The 21,181-nt window shown below is 42.1% G+C and overlaps 1 protein-coding gene across 3 annotated transcripts in view; it reads left to right on the plus strand.

Moving 5' to 3' along the window:
* Positions 1-21,181, plus strand: part of ARMH3 (armadillo like helical domain containing 3) — a 196,237-nt gene that overhangs the window by 7,910 nt on the left and 167,146 nt on the right. For 2 of the 3 annotated variants that reach the window (XM_037497405.2, XM_037497406.2), the window contains exons 2-9: positions 5,403-5,515; positions 8,155-8,211; positions 8,319-8,465; positions 11,340-11,447; positions 14,101-14,193; positions 14,950-15,024; positions 15,145-15,231; positions 20,920-20,976. In XM_037497405.2, the coding sequence (XP_037353302.1) occupies positions 5,414-5,515; positions 8,155-8,211; positions 8,319-8,465; positions 11,340-11,447; positions 14,101-14,193; positions 14,950-15,024; positions 15,145-15,231; positions 20,920-20,976 (726 nt within the window). In that variant the 5' untranslated portion in view covers positions 5,403-5,413. Of the gene's footprint in view, positions 1-2,179; positions 2,296-4,873; positions 5,180-5,402; positions 5,516-8,154; positions 8,212-8,318; positions 8,466-11,339; positions 11,448-14,100; positions 14,194-14,949; positions 15,025-15,144; positions 15,232-20,919; positions 20,977-21,181 lie in introns of those variants that run through there. The other variant, XM_054690559.1, reaches the window with a different exon arrangement.

Raw genomic sequence — 21,181 nt, forward strand, 5'->3', positions numbered from 1 at the left:
GTGGGCGAGTCAGGGGAGGTCTGCTGGTATCGAACTTGTGCTGCAGAGGCAGCAGATAGCTTCACAGAGCTGTGCTTAACCCCTTGTGCCGCCAGGGAGGCTCCAAAGGGAAAAGCTTTGTGAAAAGAAACACCTGCATAGTTATAGGCATGCAGGAGAGCTGCCTTTCTCAGGATTGTTTTGGTTATTCGAGGTCTTTTGGTTTTATGTCAATTTTAGGATTTTTTGGGTTCTGTTTCTGTGAATAATGCCATTGAGATCTTAATAGGGATTGTATTAAATCTGTTTATTGCTTAGGTAATATTGCCATTTTGGTAACATCAACCCTCTGATCTGTGAGCACAGAATGTCTTTCCAGTTCTTTGTGTTCATTTTCTTTCATAGTGCTTTATAGTTTTCAATGTACAAAATCCAAGACTTTTTACAAATTAACTGTAGTTACCCTGGAAGTTGGAGTGCATTTCTGTTAAATTAATTTTCTGATACTGGAGTTGGCATGTATTGTGTTCAAGAAGGCAATACAGGGGCCTCCCTCGTGGCGCAAAGCATTAAGTCGCAGAACTATGAAGCTATTCGCAGGCACTGCAGCATGAGTTTGATCCCCAGCCAAGGAGGCGACCCACATGGCGCAGCAGACCTCTCCTGTCTGCCCTCTGCTCCCCTCAGCAGTGTATTTCAGTCAGTCTGCCTGTTATGCTCCCCACTCTGTCTCTGGTGAATCCTCTCACCCCCCCCCCCCCCCGCACCTCTGGCCTCTACCCCAGTTCTTGTATGCATAAATAAATAAATCTTAAAAAAAAATAAAAATATAATAAAGAAGGCAATACAATAAATTAATGGCTCAGTGCAAGTTGCATTCTTTGTGTATTAGACATGGAAGAGTTTTGCTTTAGGTTTAAAAAATATTGATATTTGGGTACTTTGTCCTCTAGAATTGTGAAGTGATGTACATTTAAGAAGTATATGGTTAGGACTTCCCTGGTGGTGCAGCGGGTTGAACGCTGCGCTGTGAAGCTGCCCATAGCCTCTGCAGTGCGGGTTTGATTCCCAGCCAGCCAGGGAGAAACCCACATGGCGTGGCAGACCTCTTCTGCCTCACCCACTGCTCCCCTCAGCAGTGTCTTTGGTCTGTCTGCCTGTTGTGCTCCTCGTTCTGTCTCTGGTGAATTCTCTCACCCTCCAGTGCCTCTGACTGTACCCCAGTTCTTGTATAAATAAATCTTTTTTTTTAAAAAGCCTTAAAAAAAAGAAGTATATGGTTAGACTGCTTTAAGATATAGTTCTTTTTTTTTTTTTTTTTAAATAGAGGCATGTTTTATTTATTTATTTATTTGTTTGTTTGTTTTGTTTATACATGCACTGGGTACAGTCAGAAGCGCCGGAGGGTGAGAGAATTCACCAGAGCCAGAGCGGGGAGCAGAGCAGGCAGAAGGACCGGAGTACACTGCTGAGGGGAGCAGCGGGCGGCAGGAGAGGTCTGCGCGCCATGTGGGACCCTCCTCTGGTGGCCGGGGAGCAGCTGGGGATCGAACCGGCGCCGCAGAGGCTGCGGGCAGCTTCGCAACCCAGCGCTCAACCGCTGCGCCACCGGGGAGGCCCAAGATATAGTTCTTGAAAAGTTGTATGACTTGGATCTTTCAGAGAGAAGTTGTGCTGCAAGTCATGGGACCAGCAGTCCCTGAGGTTTAGGAACAAAAGACTTTATTGATTTACCATTCAGTTAGGGGGATTTAGAACCATTCCTAAGTTTAATGGTAGATGAAATTAGTATTGAAAAGTCGCCTAATTCTTATTTATTTATTTATTTTTAAAGATTTATTTATTTATGCATATAAGAACTGGGGTACAGGCCAGAGGTGCAGGGGTTGAGAGGATTCCCCAGAGACAGTGGGGAGTAGAGCAGGCAGATCTACTGAAATACACTGCTGAGGGGAGCAGCGGCCAGACAGGAGAGGTCAGCTGCACCATGTGGGTCACCTCCCTGGCCAGGGATCAAACTCATGCTGAGTGGCTGTGGATAGCTTCATAGTGCTGCTCCTTAACCCCTTGCGCCACCAGGGAGGCCCCATCTCATTCTTTTTTATACTTTGTCTACTATGTCTCATTTCTGAGAAACTGTGTTAACACCTAAGATAAATGACCTTTCTATGGGATTACAGTGATCTGTATTTGCTTCTTTACCAGAAAAAATTAAAAAACCTTGTCAGCAGAGATCATGGCATGTAATAGAATGCTGCTTTCTTTTCTTCCATTATGCCTAACTGCTCCTCAGCTGCTGATCATTCTCTCTGCAAGGTAGGATTGTGAAAGTTGAAGAAAGGACTAGGGGTATGTAAACATGCTTTACTCACATTATGGATGTCCTGCAATTTACTGTTCTACCACTCAGATATTTTGCTTTCAAATTTAGGAGTGCAAGCTTAAGTTCTGAGACACTCCCTCTCCAAAAAAATTAATTAAATAAAATAAGCTTTTGTAAGAGTTCAACACTTCTCCCAGTCCACCACCCTGGAAACACTCTTTTTGGCCATGTTCTATGCTTCGAAGTGTTGGCTAAAGGAGACACTATGTAGTCAGTGTGTGGTCACATTTCAGACAGCTTGGGTGGTAAATTCCAGTTGCCTGAGATGATGACAGAGTAATGAGTTGATGCCCTTGGTTGAATCCGGCCCCCCGCCCCCCCCCCCACTCCAAGTGGAAGTAGAATGATGGAAATTTGGTACTTTGGATTGGAATCGTTTTCCCTTACTAGCCTATTCCTTTTTGCTTATTAGAAAGTATTGATTCTGAAATAGAGAAAGTGAGTTTATTAGATTTGAGTTGGGCATTGATTAGCCGTAATCCAATTATAAATCCTCTGAGGAGGATGTTTGTAAACATGCTTTCCCATCCAGGAACCTCGTTCCTGCTATTCCCCTAATCAACTGGTTGAAGCTGAGCACACAAAGATCTATATGCACTAAGCTTAGAATTGCATTGCTTTTGATTTATTTTAATAGGGTCCTCTTGATTTCCAATTTATTTTCCCTCGATAAGGACATCTTCCTCTTGACAATCTATTTAAAAAACACAGCAGTATTTTGAATGGAGGGTGTATTTCATGCTTTGAGGCAAAGCCATGATCAGTATAGTGTAAATTGCCCAAAAGAATCTTCTCTTTGTTAATTTTTCCTTTGGTTTTCTCTGGACTGTAATAGAATTTGAGGACTTAGTGAGGCCTCAATAGAGATGTCTGTCTTTATTTTTAAGTCAGACCTACGGCTTTTTTTTTTAAACACCTTCCCTCTCCCATATTTCAGAATCATTCAATGATGAGCATACACTGAGCATTATCTTGAGCCAAGTGCTTATAAGAAAAAAAATATAAGATGTAGTTCCTGTGCTAAAGATGCTTAATCTCTGGTGGTGAAATTTCCTGTTTTGGTATTTACTCAAAGATGAATCTCCTTTTTGGCTATATATACTCAAGAAAATCAATGTTTGAGATTAATCTTTTGTATTATTGGATGTATCTACTCTTTAAACAAAATTTTGATTTATTTTTCTAAAGATTTATGTATTTATACATATAAGAACTGGGGTACAGGCCAGAGTTGGAGGGGTGAGAGGATTCACCTTCACCAGAGACAGAGTAGGGAACAGTATAAGCAGATCGACTGAAATACACTGCTGAGGGGAGCAGCAGGTGAGTCAGGAGAGGTCTGCTGTGCCATGTGGGTAGCTCGCTGGCTGGGGATCAAAACTGTGCTGAGGTGGGTATGGCATGCTTCATAGGTTGTGGCTTAATCCCTTGAGTCACCAGGGAGGCCCAAAATTTTGATATTTTTTAAAGATTTATTTATGGATACAAGAGCTGGGGTGTAGGCTAGAGGTGTGGAGAGGTGAGAGGATCATCAGAGACAGAGTGGGGAGCAGAATAGGTAGATCTACTGAAATACACTGCTGAGGTGAGACAGGTGAGACAGGAGAGTTCTGCTGAGCCATGTGGGTTAGCTCCCTGGCAGACATTGTATGGCTAGTGATAGCTTGATAGCACCCCAGCTCTTGTGACTTAACCCTTTGTGCCACCAGAGAGGCCCCCAAATTTTGATTTTTGATTAGAAATAAAGTTTCCCAAAACTCATTGAACACAGTTAATTAATTTATTTTTTATTTTTTAATTTTTAAAAAAGATTTATTTATTTATTTGTACAAGCACTGGGTACAGTCAGAAGCGTGGGAGGTGAGAGAATTCACCAGAGCCAGAGCGGGGAACAGAACAGGCAGCCTGATGAAATACACTGCTGAGGGGAGCAGCAGGCATGGCAGGAGAGGTCTGTGACGCCATGTGGGACCCTTGCCAGTGGCCAGTGGCCGGGGATCAAACCAGCACTATGGAGGCTGCGGGCAGCTTCGCAGCCCAGTGCTCAACTGCTGCGCCATCAGGGGAGGCCCTGAACAAGGTTAATTTAAACTGTTGTTTTAGATATTTCTGGAAGTAAATGCAGGCTTCTTGCAACCCCTCATACTTGCCATTGCATGAGATTAGGTTTCACAACTAGACACTAGGCTATAGAGAGAGAAATTTTGTCAGTAATAGAAAGACTCTAGAAAGCAAGGTAAATGGTGTAAATCCATAGGGAAGACCTGTGGCATTGCTAGTTCACAATTGAAAAAAATGAGAATTCCTTGAACCAAGATAGGAAATTTTGGGCATGATTCATGGAACTGTTTTGATATAAAATTGAAAAATACACAAGTTTGATCTGCAATAGTGTTAGATATATATATAATTAAATTTGAAAAGAATATATTGTTATATTCAGTTATTTTGAAATCAAATTTAATTTTTGACCATTTTAACTGTTGTTTTCTGCCTTGGGTCTCTTTCTAGAGGAATTTTTGAAGACAGTCAAGTGCAGTGTGATTTATGAGGCAGTGAAGGCCAAGTACTTCGCTGTGACGAGGAACTACTTTCTTTGGGGAAATCAATGGAGCACATCAGTCTGTAGCACACTTCCTGCCTTAATGGTCCTAAGCTCGATCAATACATGGAATTTAACTTCACCATCAGTCTATGGGCAGTGTGTGCTTTGTGGCCTTCCTCCCATCAGCCTCAAATATATAGCCAGATCCATTATAGATGAAGCTAGTTATACTTTCCTGCTTGGTTTTGGCTCTTCTTTAAGCCATTCCACTGGTATGTTCTAAGGACGTAAAATGTGTTATGCTGTAGGCCAAGTAATGATTTAAACCTTGGTTTACCTGATGGGGAGGGGGTATTGGAACGAGGCAGAAGCCCTGTAGCACAGTTATTTATCATTTTTTCTTCCTGAAAAATTTCCTATTGAGAAGTATTTTAATAGACTCTCCAGAATGCTTTGAGAGCATTTCTCGCACTGACTGTGACTTTCTTTTCACAGATTCTCTAACCATGGCACAGGTAGAGAAACGAGGGGGGTTGCTCCGGAAGTCCTCAGCCTCCAAAAAACCCCTCAAGGAGAAAGTAGTGCTGATGTATGATGAGATCTTTATGGTAAGGCCTGAAGCCCAGACTTTCTGTACAGCCTGACTCCTTAGTTTCTTGTTCCAAAATGAGAAATAATGTCACCTCTGCCTATTCCCTTCCAGTTCTTCAGAGGGTAAGGTAGAGGAAATGAGGGTGAGAATAAGCTGTCTCCTGGTAGGAATTATGATCATGTGTTAATTAATATAGATTATTACTATATTATTATTATTTGCCATGAGCTGGGTAAACAGGTAAAAGGAGAGGGAAGCTTTTTGGAATATTGTTAAACAATCTCTTATCTTCCTAATGATCTGACTCAAGGACCTTCTATTACAGATTTCCCTTGCAGTTCTTTTGCCCCTAGAATTCTGTGATTCAGATATTTTAAAAAAATGCACTGTTACGTTTCAAGTTGTTAGTAGACAGAACAATTGCTCAGTTAAACCATCTCATTCTTTATGTAAGATAATTGAGGAATTATTAGCAGTTGAATTGGGGATTTTTTTGGGCTCTTCATAGAACTGTGGATTGACCATGGTCCAATACTGTGTTTTAAAATTTACCCTTTTGTGGAAATTAATTAGGTACCATGCCAGGGTACTTGCCTTCTAAAATTCTGGTCATAAGTAGTACGTGTAAAACAGAATGATACAAAGAGCATTGAGGTCCTACTGGCATTATTCTAAGTATATCACTGAATACATTAACTCAATTCTTTATTTTTTTAAAAGATTTATTTATTTATTTATTTATACAAGCACTGGGTACAGTCAGAAGCATGGGAGGATGAGAGAATTCACCAGAGCCTGAGTGGGGAGCAGAGCAGGCAGAAGGACCGAAGTACACTGCTGAGGGGAGCAGCGGGCGGCAGGAGAGGTCTGCACGCCATGTGGGATCCTCCTCTGGTGGCCTGGGAGCAGCCGGGGATCGAACTGGCACTGCAGAGGCTGCGGGCAGCTTAGCAACCCAGCGCTCAACCGCTACACCACCAGGGAGGCCCCTCAATTCTTTTTTTTAAGATTTATTTTTAAAATTTATTTATCATACAAGAACTGGGGTATAGGCCAGAGGTGTGGGGGGATGAGAGGATTCATCAAGACCGAATGGGGAGCAGAACAGACAAATCTACTGAAATACACTGCTCAGGGGAGCAGAGGTCTGCTGCACCATGTGGGTCACCTCCCTGACCGGGGATCGAACTCATGCTGCAGTGGCTGGTGATAGCTTGATAGTGCTGAGGCTTAACCCCCTGCGGCACCAGGGAGGTCCCATTAACTCTTTTCTTTTTTATTTATTTATTTATTAATTTATTTGTTTGTTTTGTTTATACATGCACTGGGTACAGTCAGAAGCGCGGGAGGGTGAGAGAATTCACCAGAGCCAGAGCAGGCAGCAGAGCAGGCAGAAGGACCGAAGTACACTGCTGAGGGGAGCAGCGGGCGGCAGGAGAGGTCTGCGCACCATGTGGGACCCTCCTCTGGTGGCCAGGGAGCAGCCTGGGATCGAACCGGCGCCGCAGAGGCTGCGGGCAGCTTCGCAACCCAGCGCTCAACCACTGCGCCACCGGGGAGGCCCCCCATTAACTCTTAATTCTGACAAGAATGCTACATGTGCTATGTAGAAGAACATTTTACAAATGAGGAAACTGGGGATCACCACTGGAAGGTGATGGAACTATGACTTGAACCCTGGCGTCTGGATCTAAAATACTTTGTTCAACTTTGCCACATGACCCAGAATAAATGGATTAAGTAAAACATCTAACTTGGCAAGTATTAGAAGTAGAATTTGACATGCTGAAAATTAATACAGGTCGGTATAGGTGGCTATTCAGAGAAAATGAGTAATACTAGGATCCTTTTAGGGCTATTTCTGTGTTAAATAAGATTGATGTACATATGATTCCTGCTTGAGTGAGCTTTGAGGATGGGAAGTGCCTGTTCCGTTGGTCTCTAGACCCCCCCCCCAAAGATTTATTTATTTATTTGTTTATTTATGCAAGTACTGGGTACTGTCTCGTGGGAGGGTGGGAGAATTCACCAGAGCCAGAGCGGGGAGCAGAGCAGGCAGAAGGACCGAAGTACACTGCTGAGGGGAGCAGCGGGCTGCAGGAGAGGTCTGGGCGCCATGTGGGACCCTCCTCCGGTGGCTGGGGAGCACCTGGGGATCGAACCGGCGCTGCAGAGGCCGCGGGGAGCTTCGCAACCCAGCGCTCAACTGCTGCGCCACCTGGGAGGCCCCCCAATATAGCAGTTTAAAACGACCAAGTATTTTCAAAGTTAATTTTGAAAGATAAGATTGATTATATGTGATTATGTGCCCCTTTTAAATGTATTCTTTTTTTTTTTTAAGATTTATTTATTTATATAAGCACTGGGTATAGTCAGAAGCGCGGGAGGGTGAGAATTCACCAGAGCCAGAGCGGGGAACAGAACAGGCAGACTGATGAAGTACACTGCTGAGGGGAGCAGCAGGCGGCAGGAGAGGTCTGCGTGCCATGTGGGACCCTTGCCCGGTGGCTGGGGATCGAACTGGCACTGCAGAGGCTGCAGGCAGCTTCACAACCCAGCGCTCAACTGCTGCGCCACCGGGGAGACCCTTTAAGTGTATTCTTAATGTTTTGGTGTTTGCTGGGGATGTTTAACCTGCTTATCTTCTGGTTTCAGACAGAGGACCCTAGTAAATGCAGTCCTCGATTTTGGGAGGAGCTCTTCCTCATGAAGGTAAGACTTGGTGGCATCAGTGAGTTTTCCTGGTAGCTGAGATTGCCTCCTTAGCTGTTCTAAGTGCTACTAAAAATGCACTCAGGTCCTTATTGTTTCCTTGGTAGGTGAATTTAGAGTACCTAGAAGGCAAGCTGGAATCTCTCGATGGGGAGGAGTTAATGAAGATCAAGGACAATATCAATTGCTTATTTCAACACTGCATACAGGCTCTTGGAGAGGAACATCCAATTCGAGTTGTCAATGCATTGCAGGTACAAGGCTGGGAGACTGGGGAACCTTGTTTAATAGGAGGAAGGAATTATAATACATCTGTTGGAATCTGAGGAACCTAGAATTTCCCCAACGCATGAGGGTTTTTTTTTTCAAGATTTATTTTTATTTATTTATGCATACAAGAACTGTTGTGTAGGCCAGAGATACGGGGCAGGGGTGGGGGTAGTGAGAGGATTCACCAGAGACAGTGCGGGGAGCAGAACAGGCAGATCCACTGAAATACACTGGAGAGCAGTGGGTGAGATGGGAGAGGTCCTCTGCGCCATGTGGGTTGTTCCCTGGCTGGAGATCAAACTGGAGTGGGTGACCTTAGCTTGATAGTTCTGAGACCTAACCCCTTGTGCCACCAGGAAGGCCCTGCAGGAGGATTTTAAAAAATTTTTTAATTTTAAAGATTTATTTAGGGGGCTCCCCGGTGGCGCAGCGGGTTGAGCGCAGTGTTGTGAAGCTGTCTGCAGCCTTTGCAGCACCAGTTTGATTCCCGGCTGGCCAGGGAGATTCCCACATGACGTGGCAGACCTCTCCTGTCACACCCGCTGCTTCCTGCCTGTTGTGCTCCCCACTCTGTCTCTGGTGAATCCTCTCACCCTCCTGTGCCTCTGGCCTGTACCCTATCTCTTGTATAAAAATAAATAAATCTTTAAAAAAAAAGATTTATTTATTTATGCATACAAGAACTGGGATACAGGTGAGAGGATTCACCAGAGACAGAGCGGGGAACAGAACAAGCAGACTGGCTGAAATACACTGCTGAGGGGAACAGCGGGCAAGACAGGAGAGGTCTGCTGCACCATGTGGATAGCTTCCTGGCCAGGGATCGAACTAGTGCTACAGTGGCTGCGAATAGCTTTATAGGTTGCGTCTTAACCCCTTGCGCCACCAGGAAGGCTTTTTTTCTGTATTTTTTAAAGTAATCTGAAGTGGCACAGCCACGTTAGTTCCTGGTTAAACAAAGTAATACTTATAGTAACAGTCTTGTCCATTTGTATAATTTGATCTAATGCCAAGGCAGATTTTTTGATAGAATACTTATTATTACTTGAGGAAAGGAAGAGAGAGAGTAGAAACTAAAGCAGGGATGTGTCATCTATAGCATAAATTTGAAGAGATTCTTATTATTGTAATTTCTTTTTAAATCAGGAATTCTTAATCTCAGACTTCAGAGGGTTTTTTACTCCCTAAAATTATGTGTAATATTGTCTGTGCATATGTACATTTTTTTATGGAGAGAGGGTGTTTGTCAGATTCTCAAAAGGGTCTGTAACTCTAAAAACATTTAAGAATTTGTATTGTAAATGCTAAGCGGCATGATTATGGTGAGGATTCCTTCAGTGACTGTTTCTTGAATTACTGTTTTATGTGCCACGTGATATGGGGATGATTGATAGATTTTTGAAGGGAAAGACTGAAAGTTTCATTCAATACTTTAGTGTATGAACAGTGTCTGGCAAATAGTCAGCACTGTAGAAATCAATTTTTGTTGAATGGATGATAAACCAAAATTTACGGAGTTTATTGTCTAGCAGCCTTAGATTGGGCTGAATGCCTAAGGCAGTGATTGAAAAATGCATGACAGCATAAAGGATTTATTGGAACTTTTGGTAAATTGGGTTTAAGTTTCTAATTTACTTGACATGCAAATTACTTCTTGAGCCCCAGTTTTCTCATCTTTAGAATATAGAAATTACCTCTTGAGCTGAAGCCCTAGAAAGAAGGACCATACTTATCCTGGAGCCTTGTTATTCTTTGCTATAGTAAGTTCCACATTTTGAGCTCCAAAGTTATAGGGGTGCATTGAAAGTTGGAAATTGCACTTCCGTTTATTGCAGTGGTTCACGTTGGAGACACGAATTGTAAGCTGCTTATTAGTTCAGTGGAAATAAATTGACATGAAGTCATTTGGTGACCCATAAAAATGTAGTACATTATTGTAATAACTGATATACTTACTGAGCTTTAACAAAGTTTCAGGGCCTATTTCTAAGTGCTTTACAGCATTAAGTTACATTCACATGGTCCTCAAAACATCCTGATGAGATGGGTGCAATTGTCATCATTCCCATTTTATAGATGAGAAAACTGAGTGATTGAAGATAATTTTTTCAAGCTATTAAGTAGTGAATGGGGATTGTGTGAATTTTTTTTTTAAAGATTTATTTATTTATTTATACAAGCACTGGGTACAGTCAGAAGTGTGGGAGGGTGAGAGAATTCGCCAGAGCAGGGAGCAGAACAGGCAGACTGACGAAATACACTGCTGAGGGGAGCAGTGGGCGTGGCAGGAGAGGTCTGCGCGCCATGTGGGACCCTCGCCGGTGGCCGGGGATTGAACCGGCGCTGCAGAGGCTGCCGGCAGCTTCTCAGCCCAGTGCTCAACTGCTGCACACCACTGGGGAGGCCCAAGGGGATTGTGCGAATTTAAGATTTGAAGAAATTAGTTGTTATATAGGGACTTCAAATTTGTAGTTATTAAAATAACTATTAGAAATGATAAACTGTGAGTCCTAAAATATATTTAAATAAAGGAAAACTCCACCAGTCCCGTGATTCAAACTCAAGATTTATTTATTTTTCTTTTTTAATATTATTTTCTAGTCTTTGTCTGTAGTGCAATTTTTTAAGAGGATGGCCAAAACCAACGAAAGGATGATGATAGTTTTAGTTGTTATTTTGCTTATAGTTTCTGAATTTTGCACATATTAAGACTTAAACTGTGTTTTGGAGCTCAGAATAGTGGAACAATTGAATGTCAGTAAGAAGGAGTTTCTGAAATTGCAATGTGAGGCTATAGGTCCAGTGCCCTCATTTTGAGACTTCTTTTCTAGAAAGAATTCTTTCTTTCTTCTCTGCAGACCTTGTGTGCACTCATTCGAGGAGTCCATCAGAAAAATAAGTCTACTTCTGGGTTTGACATTATCAACATGCTAATGGGCTTCGACAAGGCGGAGCTGTGTATGAAGGTGAGGTATAAGCTGCAGTTGTGCATGTGATGGTTGCTTCTGACAGCAGTTTAAGGATATCATCTGCAGACAGACATAATAGAAGATTTAGACTCATAGAGATAGATGGTTGAATCTAGCCTTGAATTTGGTTTTTATTTTACAGATTTGATTTATCTAAGTAAAGGAAAATTTGAAATTCAAATTTGAATTGAAGTACCCTTTCCCTGCAGGATAAAGATTAGCAGTTTATTTTATAATTTATAATATGTAATCATGTGTTCTTTCATATATTTATGAATTAAATAACAAATTAATAAACAGGGTTACTTTAATTTTAAATGTTGGGCTTGCTTATATAACACAATGACTTTTATTTTTGTTGTTGTTGTTAGTTGATTTCTTTTATTAACCCATATGCAATTACTTGTCTTCTGGTTTGTTGAAACAAAGGTCAAACAACATTTGCCACAATAATGTTTGTCAGAACGGCTGCCCATAAAAATGCTAACACCACATTCCTGTGATGGGCACTTCTGATGAAGGCAACTGATTTTACCATTCTCATCCACCATATGTCAGGACAGCCAGCTTAACCTTTTTTCTCTTACATTTATTTTCCTTGGGAGTGGTGTGAGACTATTTTCTCAGCACCACCACACAGCCTTAATATAAGATGAAACTCCTGTTTCTTCCTCATTCATTCCCTGTAAGAGTGGGGCACGTGTCTTTATAGTTCCTTAAGCTGGAAACCCAGGAGTCCTCCTTGACTCTTTCCTCTCCCTTATGTTTCTTATCCAGACGGTCACCAATCTCAGTTAATTTTACCTCAGCTCGTAATTCTCATATCTGTCTTTTTCCCCCCCCAACTGTCAATATCCCCATTATCTCTTACTTGAACTATTGCAGTGATGCCTTCATTCAGTCTTCTGACAAACATTTGTTTAGTTCCTATATGCCAGGCACTGGGGATACAGAGGTAAATAAAACATGGCAACTATCCTCAGAAAATTGATAGATTAGTCTTCATTTGTCTCCTTCCCTCCAAGCACCCTCTTTAAATATATCATCTGTACTGACACCACACTTACACTCAAATCTTTTCTGCTTTTAAAACCCCTCATTAGTTTCCTATCACTAACAGGATAAAGACCAAATCCCATAGTTAACCTTATAAAACTTTAATGATCTGTTCTCTGTTTACTTCAGCAGCCTCATCTCACCACTATGCCTTACTCTGTCCTTCCATATTAACAAGCTACTTGTGTTCCAGTTTCATACCTAGGACTGTTTCATCCCTCATATGTCTTTGATCATGTTAATGCCTATCTAGAATTCCTCTCCTCCTCAAATTTTAGTTAACTCTTACTGTTTTTCAATATATGATCCACACTGAGGAGTCCTGGAATTCGTGACTTCTTTGCTAATTCCCTTCCTTTGTGTGTGTTTCTGTCATAGAAGCCATTGAATGAAAGCTATACTTATTTTACCCTCTCAATGGGCTAAAAATACCCTGAGAGAATTGGTGAACAGTAAAGGTCATTGTCTTATTTTTTTCTTAAATGCTTTGAAAGCACAATAGTTAGCATATAGTGAGCCTATGTACTCGTTGAATTGAACTGAATAGTTTATTTTGAATCTTCATTTGCTCTTCCAGCATGTTAAATCCTTATTCTCCATTTATTCTCCCCCTTCATTAATGTAAAATACTTCTTTTCTTCCTACTTCCATTGTAGTTTCTAAGGGTTTCATCTTTTAATTACTTTGGGTCTATCAGTTGCTAGTAAAAATGATAAACTCCAATCACACTATTTAGTAGCATTGACCAGATGGACATGAACAAGCTTTGCTGGACAGTGCATATGGCCAGTAATATGATACTGTCTCTTTGTTGTCTATTCAGTGTACCTGTATCAAATGATATCTTCTCCTTATCAAATAATGAAATATATCTACAGTCATTTAATTATTATTATTAACCTTGAACTTACCCATTTATTTAATTTATTTTAAATTCATTTAATCAAATTTTAATTATTCTATTATTTATTTATCTTTTTAAACTTATGTACTTTGATTTAACCAATATTATTGTTATTTCATTCTAACCTAAATGAAATAACAGTCTCTTATCCTCATATAAAGGATGAAAGACTGCAAGCACTCATTTGGTAGGGTAGTGAATTCTTTATTGTTCTATGCAGTTGTTGTAAAGAACGTCCCCAAATAACCAGACTTTGATGTCTGTCTTTTCTCTCTGTAATCTTTTTTTTAGATTTTTTAAAATTTATGCATACAAGAACTGGGGTGTAGACCAGAGGTGTTGGGGGTGAGAGGATTCACCAAAGACAGAATGAGGAGCAGAACAGGCAGATCTGAGGGTAGCAGCGGGTAAGACAGGAGAGGTCTACTGTGCCATGTGGGTCAGCTCCCTGGCCGGGGATCAAACTCACACTGCAGTGGCTGGGGATAGCTTGATAGCACTGAGACTTAACTCCTGCGCCACTAGGGAGACCCTCTCTTTCTAATCTTGCAAGGCCTAGACCTCAGGGAATGATGGTTCTTTTATTGTGTGCTGCTCACATTACCCTGTGTAACATAACCCAGAGTTGGACAAAGACATAATGGAGGTGTTATTTGATACAGTTTAATACTTAACTGTTCTCTTTCTCAGAACCTGATGGAGAGTTTGGATTCATTGCTTTGTGCAGAAGGCTCTGAAAGTCTGAAGAGTTTATGCCTGAAACTTCTCCTTTGCTTAGTGACTGTAAGTGACCCAGCCGTAGGTTTCTTTTGTCAAGGATATTAACTGACAGTGGGGACAAACTTATTTGAATGTTTTGGGCCAAAGTTAGAAAGTAAAACAAAATTCTTTACTGGGGCATTAAATGTGTGGAGGAAGAAAATTAGTTACATGGGTTTTCACTTCCTGGAAGTTGTTCTCTGGGGCAGCTGCTGGCATTTTAACCTGTAGGATCTGTGGTATTTATCACTTTAGAAGTGCCATTCCTGGAGAACTGCTCTTTTCTGGATTGTCAGATTTGTCCCTTCTCCTCTGGTCTTGCTTGGAAATAGTTTTTGTGATACTGAATATTTTTTACTTATTTCTGATTTTGATTACAGAAGTGGAAGCTGGCCTATGCCTTCCTATGGGAGGAGGGCAGGGTGTTTATGCCCGTCAGGTAGTGCCCTTTCTCTGCTACCACTCCAGGACTTCTGGGTCATAAACTGCTTCCTTTGCATTGGAGGAATGAAACCTAAGAAGCTGTTGAGCAAATGCTTTTGTGAGGGTCTGAGAAAAACATGAGACATTCAATGATTAGGAAGTTTTGTATGTTGATTTTCTACTCTTCCAGTGTCTGTCTGTAAGACTCTGTTGCTGGCTTCAGAGGTGCTAATGGAAGATTTAGTATCTGGTAGAATGTTTTAACATTTCTGTTTCTTTTATATGCTAGGGAAGAGATATACATGAGCTATCAGAGTGCCTCTGTGTAGACTTTAAAAAGCCTTTTATTGCATTCAGGTGACAGATAACATCAGCCAAAACACTATCCTGGAGTATGTAATGATCAACAGTATATTTGAAGCAATTTTACAGGTAGGCCAATTACCTAGTCACTTCTTTCACGTTTGGGTAAACCACCTCCATAATTTTCTCTATCTGCATTTCCAGGAACTAGGAGTTAGCAGTCTCATACATTATTGGTTCTTATTACAGATACTCTCCCATCCCCCAAGTCGTCGGGAGCATGGGTATGATGCTGTTGTCCTCTTGGCTTTGCTGGTAAACTATAGAAAATATGAGGTAAGTTGGTCCCTTAGTGAACTTTTGTTACTTGCTATAATCTTTTCAGTGCAGCCACTCATAGAGGACTTTGCTTAGTGTGAAGACATGTTTCTAGTAAATGATATATAGGTCATCTTTGATATACCAAATTCTGCAAATCCTATATTTAATGCAAAGGATGTAGCTGTTTAAAGGATTCCTGTGCTGCAACTTCTAATAAAATGAGCAAATGTCCCTTAATATAGTAGTTTCTAAACCTGAGGATTATTATTAGAATCACCTAGGAACTTTTTTTTTTTTTTTTTTTTTTTTATAGAGGCATGCTTTATTTATTTGTTTGCTGGTTTGTTTGTTTGTTTTGTTTATACATGCACTGGGTACAGTCAGAAGCGCGGGAGGGTGAGAGAATTCACCAGAGCCAGAGCGGGGAGCAGAGCAGGCAGAAGGACCGAAGCACACTGCTGAGGGGAGCAGCGGGCGGCAGGAGAGGTCTGCGCGCCATGTGGGACCCTCCTCCGGTGGCCGGGAACAGCTGGGGATCGAACCGGCGCTGCAGAGGCCGCGGGCAGCTTCGCAACCCAGCGCTCAACCGCTGCGCCACCGGGGAGGCCCGGAACTTTTTTTTTTTTAAGATTTATTTATTTATGCATACAAGAACTGAGGTACGGGGGTGTGAGAGAATTCAAGGAGAGTGGGGAGCAGAACACGCAGATGTACCGAAACACACTGGTAGGCAGCGGGCGACACAGGAGAGGTCGATCTCGCCATGTAGGCCAGCTCCCTAACCGTCTGGGGTTGAACTTGTGCTGCAGTGGCTGGCAATACCCTGACAGCTCTGTCTTTAACCCCTGCACCACCAGGGAGGCCCACCGCTTAGGAACTTTTTAAAAAGAAGAAATCTCTGGGCTTTACACTTAATACACTGAATCAGAATCTCTGGGCGGGGACCTGGGAATCTAGTTTTTGTTTTTTAGCCTTTTTTTGGATGTTATGATCCCCTGTTGAGTATCATGATTAGCTAAGATTGGGAACCACCTCATGCATCTGTTTCGGAATATTGGACTTTCAGATGTTGCAATTCTTAGCAAGTTCACCTATGTAAGTGTCTCTTTTGATCTGGGGCCTTTTTCTGATTTTAATGGAAGATCGAAGACAAAACCTTATCAGTTCTCCAGTTCTCTTTGCCCTGAGTTAACCAAGGGCAGATTTATAGGTTTTTGAGATGAAGAACAGGACTCAGAGATTTATACTTGGGTTGGTGTGATTCTTTTCAATAGTCAAAAAAGAAAGGAGCTGCCGGGGGATATCAGGAGCCTCACTGAGGGTTGTTTTGGAGGAAAAGGGAACCCTGAACCTATAGCTCAGGAACTGTGTTGGGCAGCCTGGCTTTCTCACTTCATAAGTAGCAGTGCTGTGAGAGGTGGGCCAGGTGGAGGGAGGATTTTCATTTTTGAGCTTTTGGATTTTCATTAAGTTATTAAGAAAAAAATTTTTTTTTTTACTCAATGATTTTTGACGTGATTTCTAGCCAGGTTAAGTGGTAGGTTAAAAGTAAATCTGGGGCCTCCCCGGTGGTGCAGCAGTTGAGCGCTGGGTTGTGAAGCTGCCCCCAGCCTCTGCAGTGCCGGTTCGTCCCCAGCCATGGGCGAGGGTCCCACATGGCGCGTGGGCCTCTCCTGCCACCCGCTGCTCCCCTCAGCAGTGTACTTCGGTCCTTCTGCCTGCTCTGCTCCCCACTCTGGCTCTGGTGAATTCTCTCGCCCTCCTGCGCTTCTGACTGTGCCCAGTGCTTGTATAAATAAATAAATAAATCTTTAAAAAAAAAAAAGTAAATCTGAAGCCTATTCTTTTTTTTTTTTTTAAAGATTTATTTATTTATGCATACAAGAGCTGGGCTACAAGCCAGAGATGCAGGGGGTGGGAGGATTCACCAGAGACATAGTGGGAAACAGAACAGGCAGAATGACTAAAATACACTGCTGAGGGGAGCAGCACGCGAGACAGGAGAGATCTGCTTTGCTATATGGTTCACTCTGGCCAGGCAGGGATTGAACTCGTGCTGCAGAGGCTGCAGATTGCTTCATAGTGCAGTGCTTAACCCCTTGCGCCACCAAGGAGGCCGTGAAGCCTATTCTTAAGGAGGTTTATGAAAGAAGGGGAGAATGTGAGAGAAGAGTACTTAACAAGTATATGTGGAACACTATTAATGTGTTATAAATCTCAGAAGCTGATTGCTTTCATTGTTTTGGAACAACTGGCAAATAGAGCTACTAATAAATATGTAATTTATAACCAAGACCTGTTTGACTGGTGATCCAGAGAGGTTGGCATGGTAGCTGTTTTGATCTCTGTCATGTGTACTAGCCTCTGGGGTCTTATTACAAGATCAAGAAAAATAGCGGAGGAAAAAATGCTGAAGATAGTTAAAAAGAGTTGAGTTATATGTGATAGGAAAGTGCCATCATCAGTAATGAATACTTTCAGAACATTCTGCTGGGTGCAGGACTCTCTGAGGCAATGGTTTGGCTTCTCTAAATGTGACCTGAACCCTGCTCAACCAGGGCTCTCTGACATGTCAGCCTGAAAAATTGGACATTGCTAAGGAACTCGAGAAAATCATATTTCTGGGGTGAAGTATGTATCTCCAGTCTGTCAGAAGTCCCAGAAGAATTAATATAGTAGGCAAGGACAAGCTGGTGGGCATAATTTATCTGGGCTTTACAGTTTTTCATATAAGTCATTCACCAGAAACCATTAAGGAAACCTGGTGGCATGGAACAGGAAGGTTTTTGACAGGAACATGTGGAATTTTGCATGACCATAGGAAAACCAAAAGCTAGTGACGCTTTATGCAAACTACTTTGAGATGGTATGTGCTAGTGAGAATAGTTTTCCAGATGCCACCATGGCCAATCCCATCACCAGTGGGATAGGTTGTAACCTTTCTAGAAAGGTGCAGAGGACACTAGACAGGCTAGGTGCCGAACTGCAGTGATGGCAAATAAGGTTTTGGACTTAAGGAATGGAAATGATGGGAAGATGTCACATAGTAAGTACAGATAGTTCCTCCTTACTTCAAATAATGCATTTTGTTTAATCCTTTCAGCTAAAGAAATAGAGTGAGGCAAAAGAAAAAAAAAAGTCTAGGGGAGAGCAATATAAAGGCTAATTATGGTTTTAGAGGAAATAAAGGCTAGACAGGACACTAACAGAATGATTTTGTGAAGACTCACAAGATCTGTCTTATGGATGAAAAATAGATTGCCTCCAGCTTTAAAACATGACCAACAACACATATAGTGTTAAGGAAAATCAGCGTTTGGTAGAGTAGACTATTTCATAGCCTTGAGATCCCGGCTGTCTAGGTTGGCCAAGTCTCCTGAGATGAAGTGGCTCAGTCCCCAATTGCTGCCCTGGCCATGACATTTTCCAGGAATTACAAAATTGTTTTTTGTGTCCAGTTGCAAGTTGTTTCTTTCGTCTCCTTTTTTTCCACACAAAGAGCTTCCTTTGAATGTGGTAAATACCACTACTTGTTATTGAACCTTTACCATTTGTCAAGTACTGTGCTAAGGATTTTATGTCTTATTTCATTTAAGTCTCATAGCAACCCCAAAGAAGAAAATAGTATCCTCTTTTTACAGATGGGGAAATTGAGCCTAGATTAATCAGTGTGCCTAACTCATCACAGTAAGCAGTGGAGTTAGAACTGAAACCCTCACTTTTAGCCACTTTGCTTTTTTCCTCAGCTGCTGCTAAAGCACAGGCTATTTGGTAATCAGATGACTCTTATTACCTACAAAGTCACCTTTTATGAAAGTGACTTTCAAAAATTATGCCAGGAAGCAGTAGCCTGCTTCTAGTGTTCTCACTGTGATGACACCTTACTCCTGGTTTTCTTTACCAAGGATCTACTTGAATTGGATCTTGTTTAAAGTCTGTAACATCAGCACAGTTATTCTCTTGGTTATAGGAAGATGTGTTGAGAGCTGTCCTCTCTTAGGTCAATTGACAAATTGGGTGGATTGTATGTATCTCCTTAGAGTTGTATTGTAGAAACGTTATAAACATTTGGACTGCTAAGAAAGCAAAACTGTCTCTTTCTCTATTCCCAATTGGTATTCGAAAGATGCACTCCGAAACTTGATTAAATAAGGTCTATGTGGGGGGTTAGCCTTTCAGTTGAGTTTCCAACTTTCTCAGTAATGAGTTTTCTTGGTTGCTGTAAAAACTACCAATCTGAGAACTATTGTTCCTTGCTTCCCTTGGGTTAGAATTGGTGTCTGATCTAGATCAGATCTTTGCTCACATCCCATGGGTGGTGTTTTCAAGGTGAGCAGTTTATTGGTTCTCATCCCACTGGTAGGAGATGGCCCAACTGCTTAATGAGTTTAAATATGTGTCCATTTCCATATGCTGCCCAGCTGAGATGGGTCTGGAAAAACTCAAGAAATCTTCCAATGCTATAAGTGATGGGACAATCATTAAATCCCAGTGTCCTGACCAGATTGTAGTTTGGGTAATTAACATCCTTTTTTTTTCAGTTCCCCTGCAGTGTTATTTGGGAATCGGATCCATAAATGGCCTCTCTGGCTGTTAAGCAGCTGCCACTTTCCACCCCCAAGGTGGCTTTGTTTTACGGGTGGGTGACTCAGTCCTTGCATATAGTTTGTGGAATGGTGTGGTTAGGGAGCCTTTGGGATGAGAGTGTAAGTTAGCAATTAATAAATTTGTGCCCTATGGCAAAGAAGCTTTTATGTTGCCCAAAGGACAACTGTCCCCATGGGGGACAAATTATTGGTAGGACAGGACAAAGTAAGTTTTGTGTTCACATCTTAGAAACAAATAAGAGGGAAAGATGGGAAAAGTGACAGACATAGGTCTGACCCTGATTTAGCTTAGAGGAAAATGCAAGTGGGACAAAACTCTGTGTGTGTGTGTGTGTGTGTTATTGTATGTTTATGCATGCATGCCCATGCTTGGGGAATGCCCATGTACACTGAGAGATTTACTGGAATCAGCTGGCAAAATGGGTTTGCCTGGGTATTAGGAGCATCACTATAGAGAGAGCCTTAAAGAAACTTTTTTTTAAAAGATTTATTTATTTATTTATACAAGAACCGGGGTACAGGCCAGTGGTGGGAGGGTGAGAGGATTCACCAGAGACAGAGCAGGGAACAGAACAGGCAGACTGATGAAATATACTGCTGAGGGGAGCAGCGGGCACAACAGGAGAGGTCTGCAGCACCATGTGGGACCCTTGCCCCCGGCCGGGATTGAACTGGCTTTGCAGAGGCTGTGGACAGCTTCACAGTGCGGTGCTCAACCGCCTGCGCCACCAGGGGAGGCCCGAAAATTTTTTTTTTTTTATTTATTTTATGCATACAAGAGCAGGGGTACAGGCCAGAGATGCAGGGGGTGGGAGGATTTACCGGAAACAGAGCGGGGAGCAGAACAAGCAGACTGAGTGAAATACACTGCTGAGGGGAGCAGTGGGCGAGACAGGAGAGGTCTGCTGTGCCATGTGGATTTCTCCCTGGCCAGCCAGGGATCGAACTCATGCTGCAGAGGCTGTGGATTGCTTCATGGTGTGGTGCTTAACCCCTTGCACCACCAGGGAGGCCCAAGAAACATTTTTGTTAACACTGTTTTAATTAATGTGTTCTTACGCCATACTTACCTTGAGTCTCTCTTCTTGCTTAACAGTCTGTGAATCCATATATTGTGAAGCTGTCTATTGTAGATGATGAGGCCACCCTCAATGTGAGTATCTGGATCCTTGTGTATTGTTTTAATTGCTTGCACTTGGTGGCCTTACTTTCAGTGGACATTTAGAACAGAGAGCAGAGAGCTATTGTATGCAATTCATCTAGCTATAAAGAGGGAGTCAATCAATATTTTTTTTTTTAATTTATCTGTTTATTTATGCATACAAGAGCTGGAGTGTAGGCCAGAGGTGTGGGGGCAG

Source organism: Talpa occidentalis, unplaced genomic scaffold (assembly GCF_014898055.3).
Source record: "Talpa occidentalis isolate TD23 unplaced genomic scaffold, MPIMG_talOcc4v2.1 talOcc4.8, whole genome shotgun sequence".
Lineage (NCBI taxonomy): Eukaryota > Metazoa > Chordata > Mammalia > Eulipotyphla > Talpidae > Talpa > Talpa occidentalis.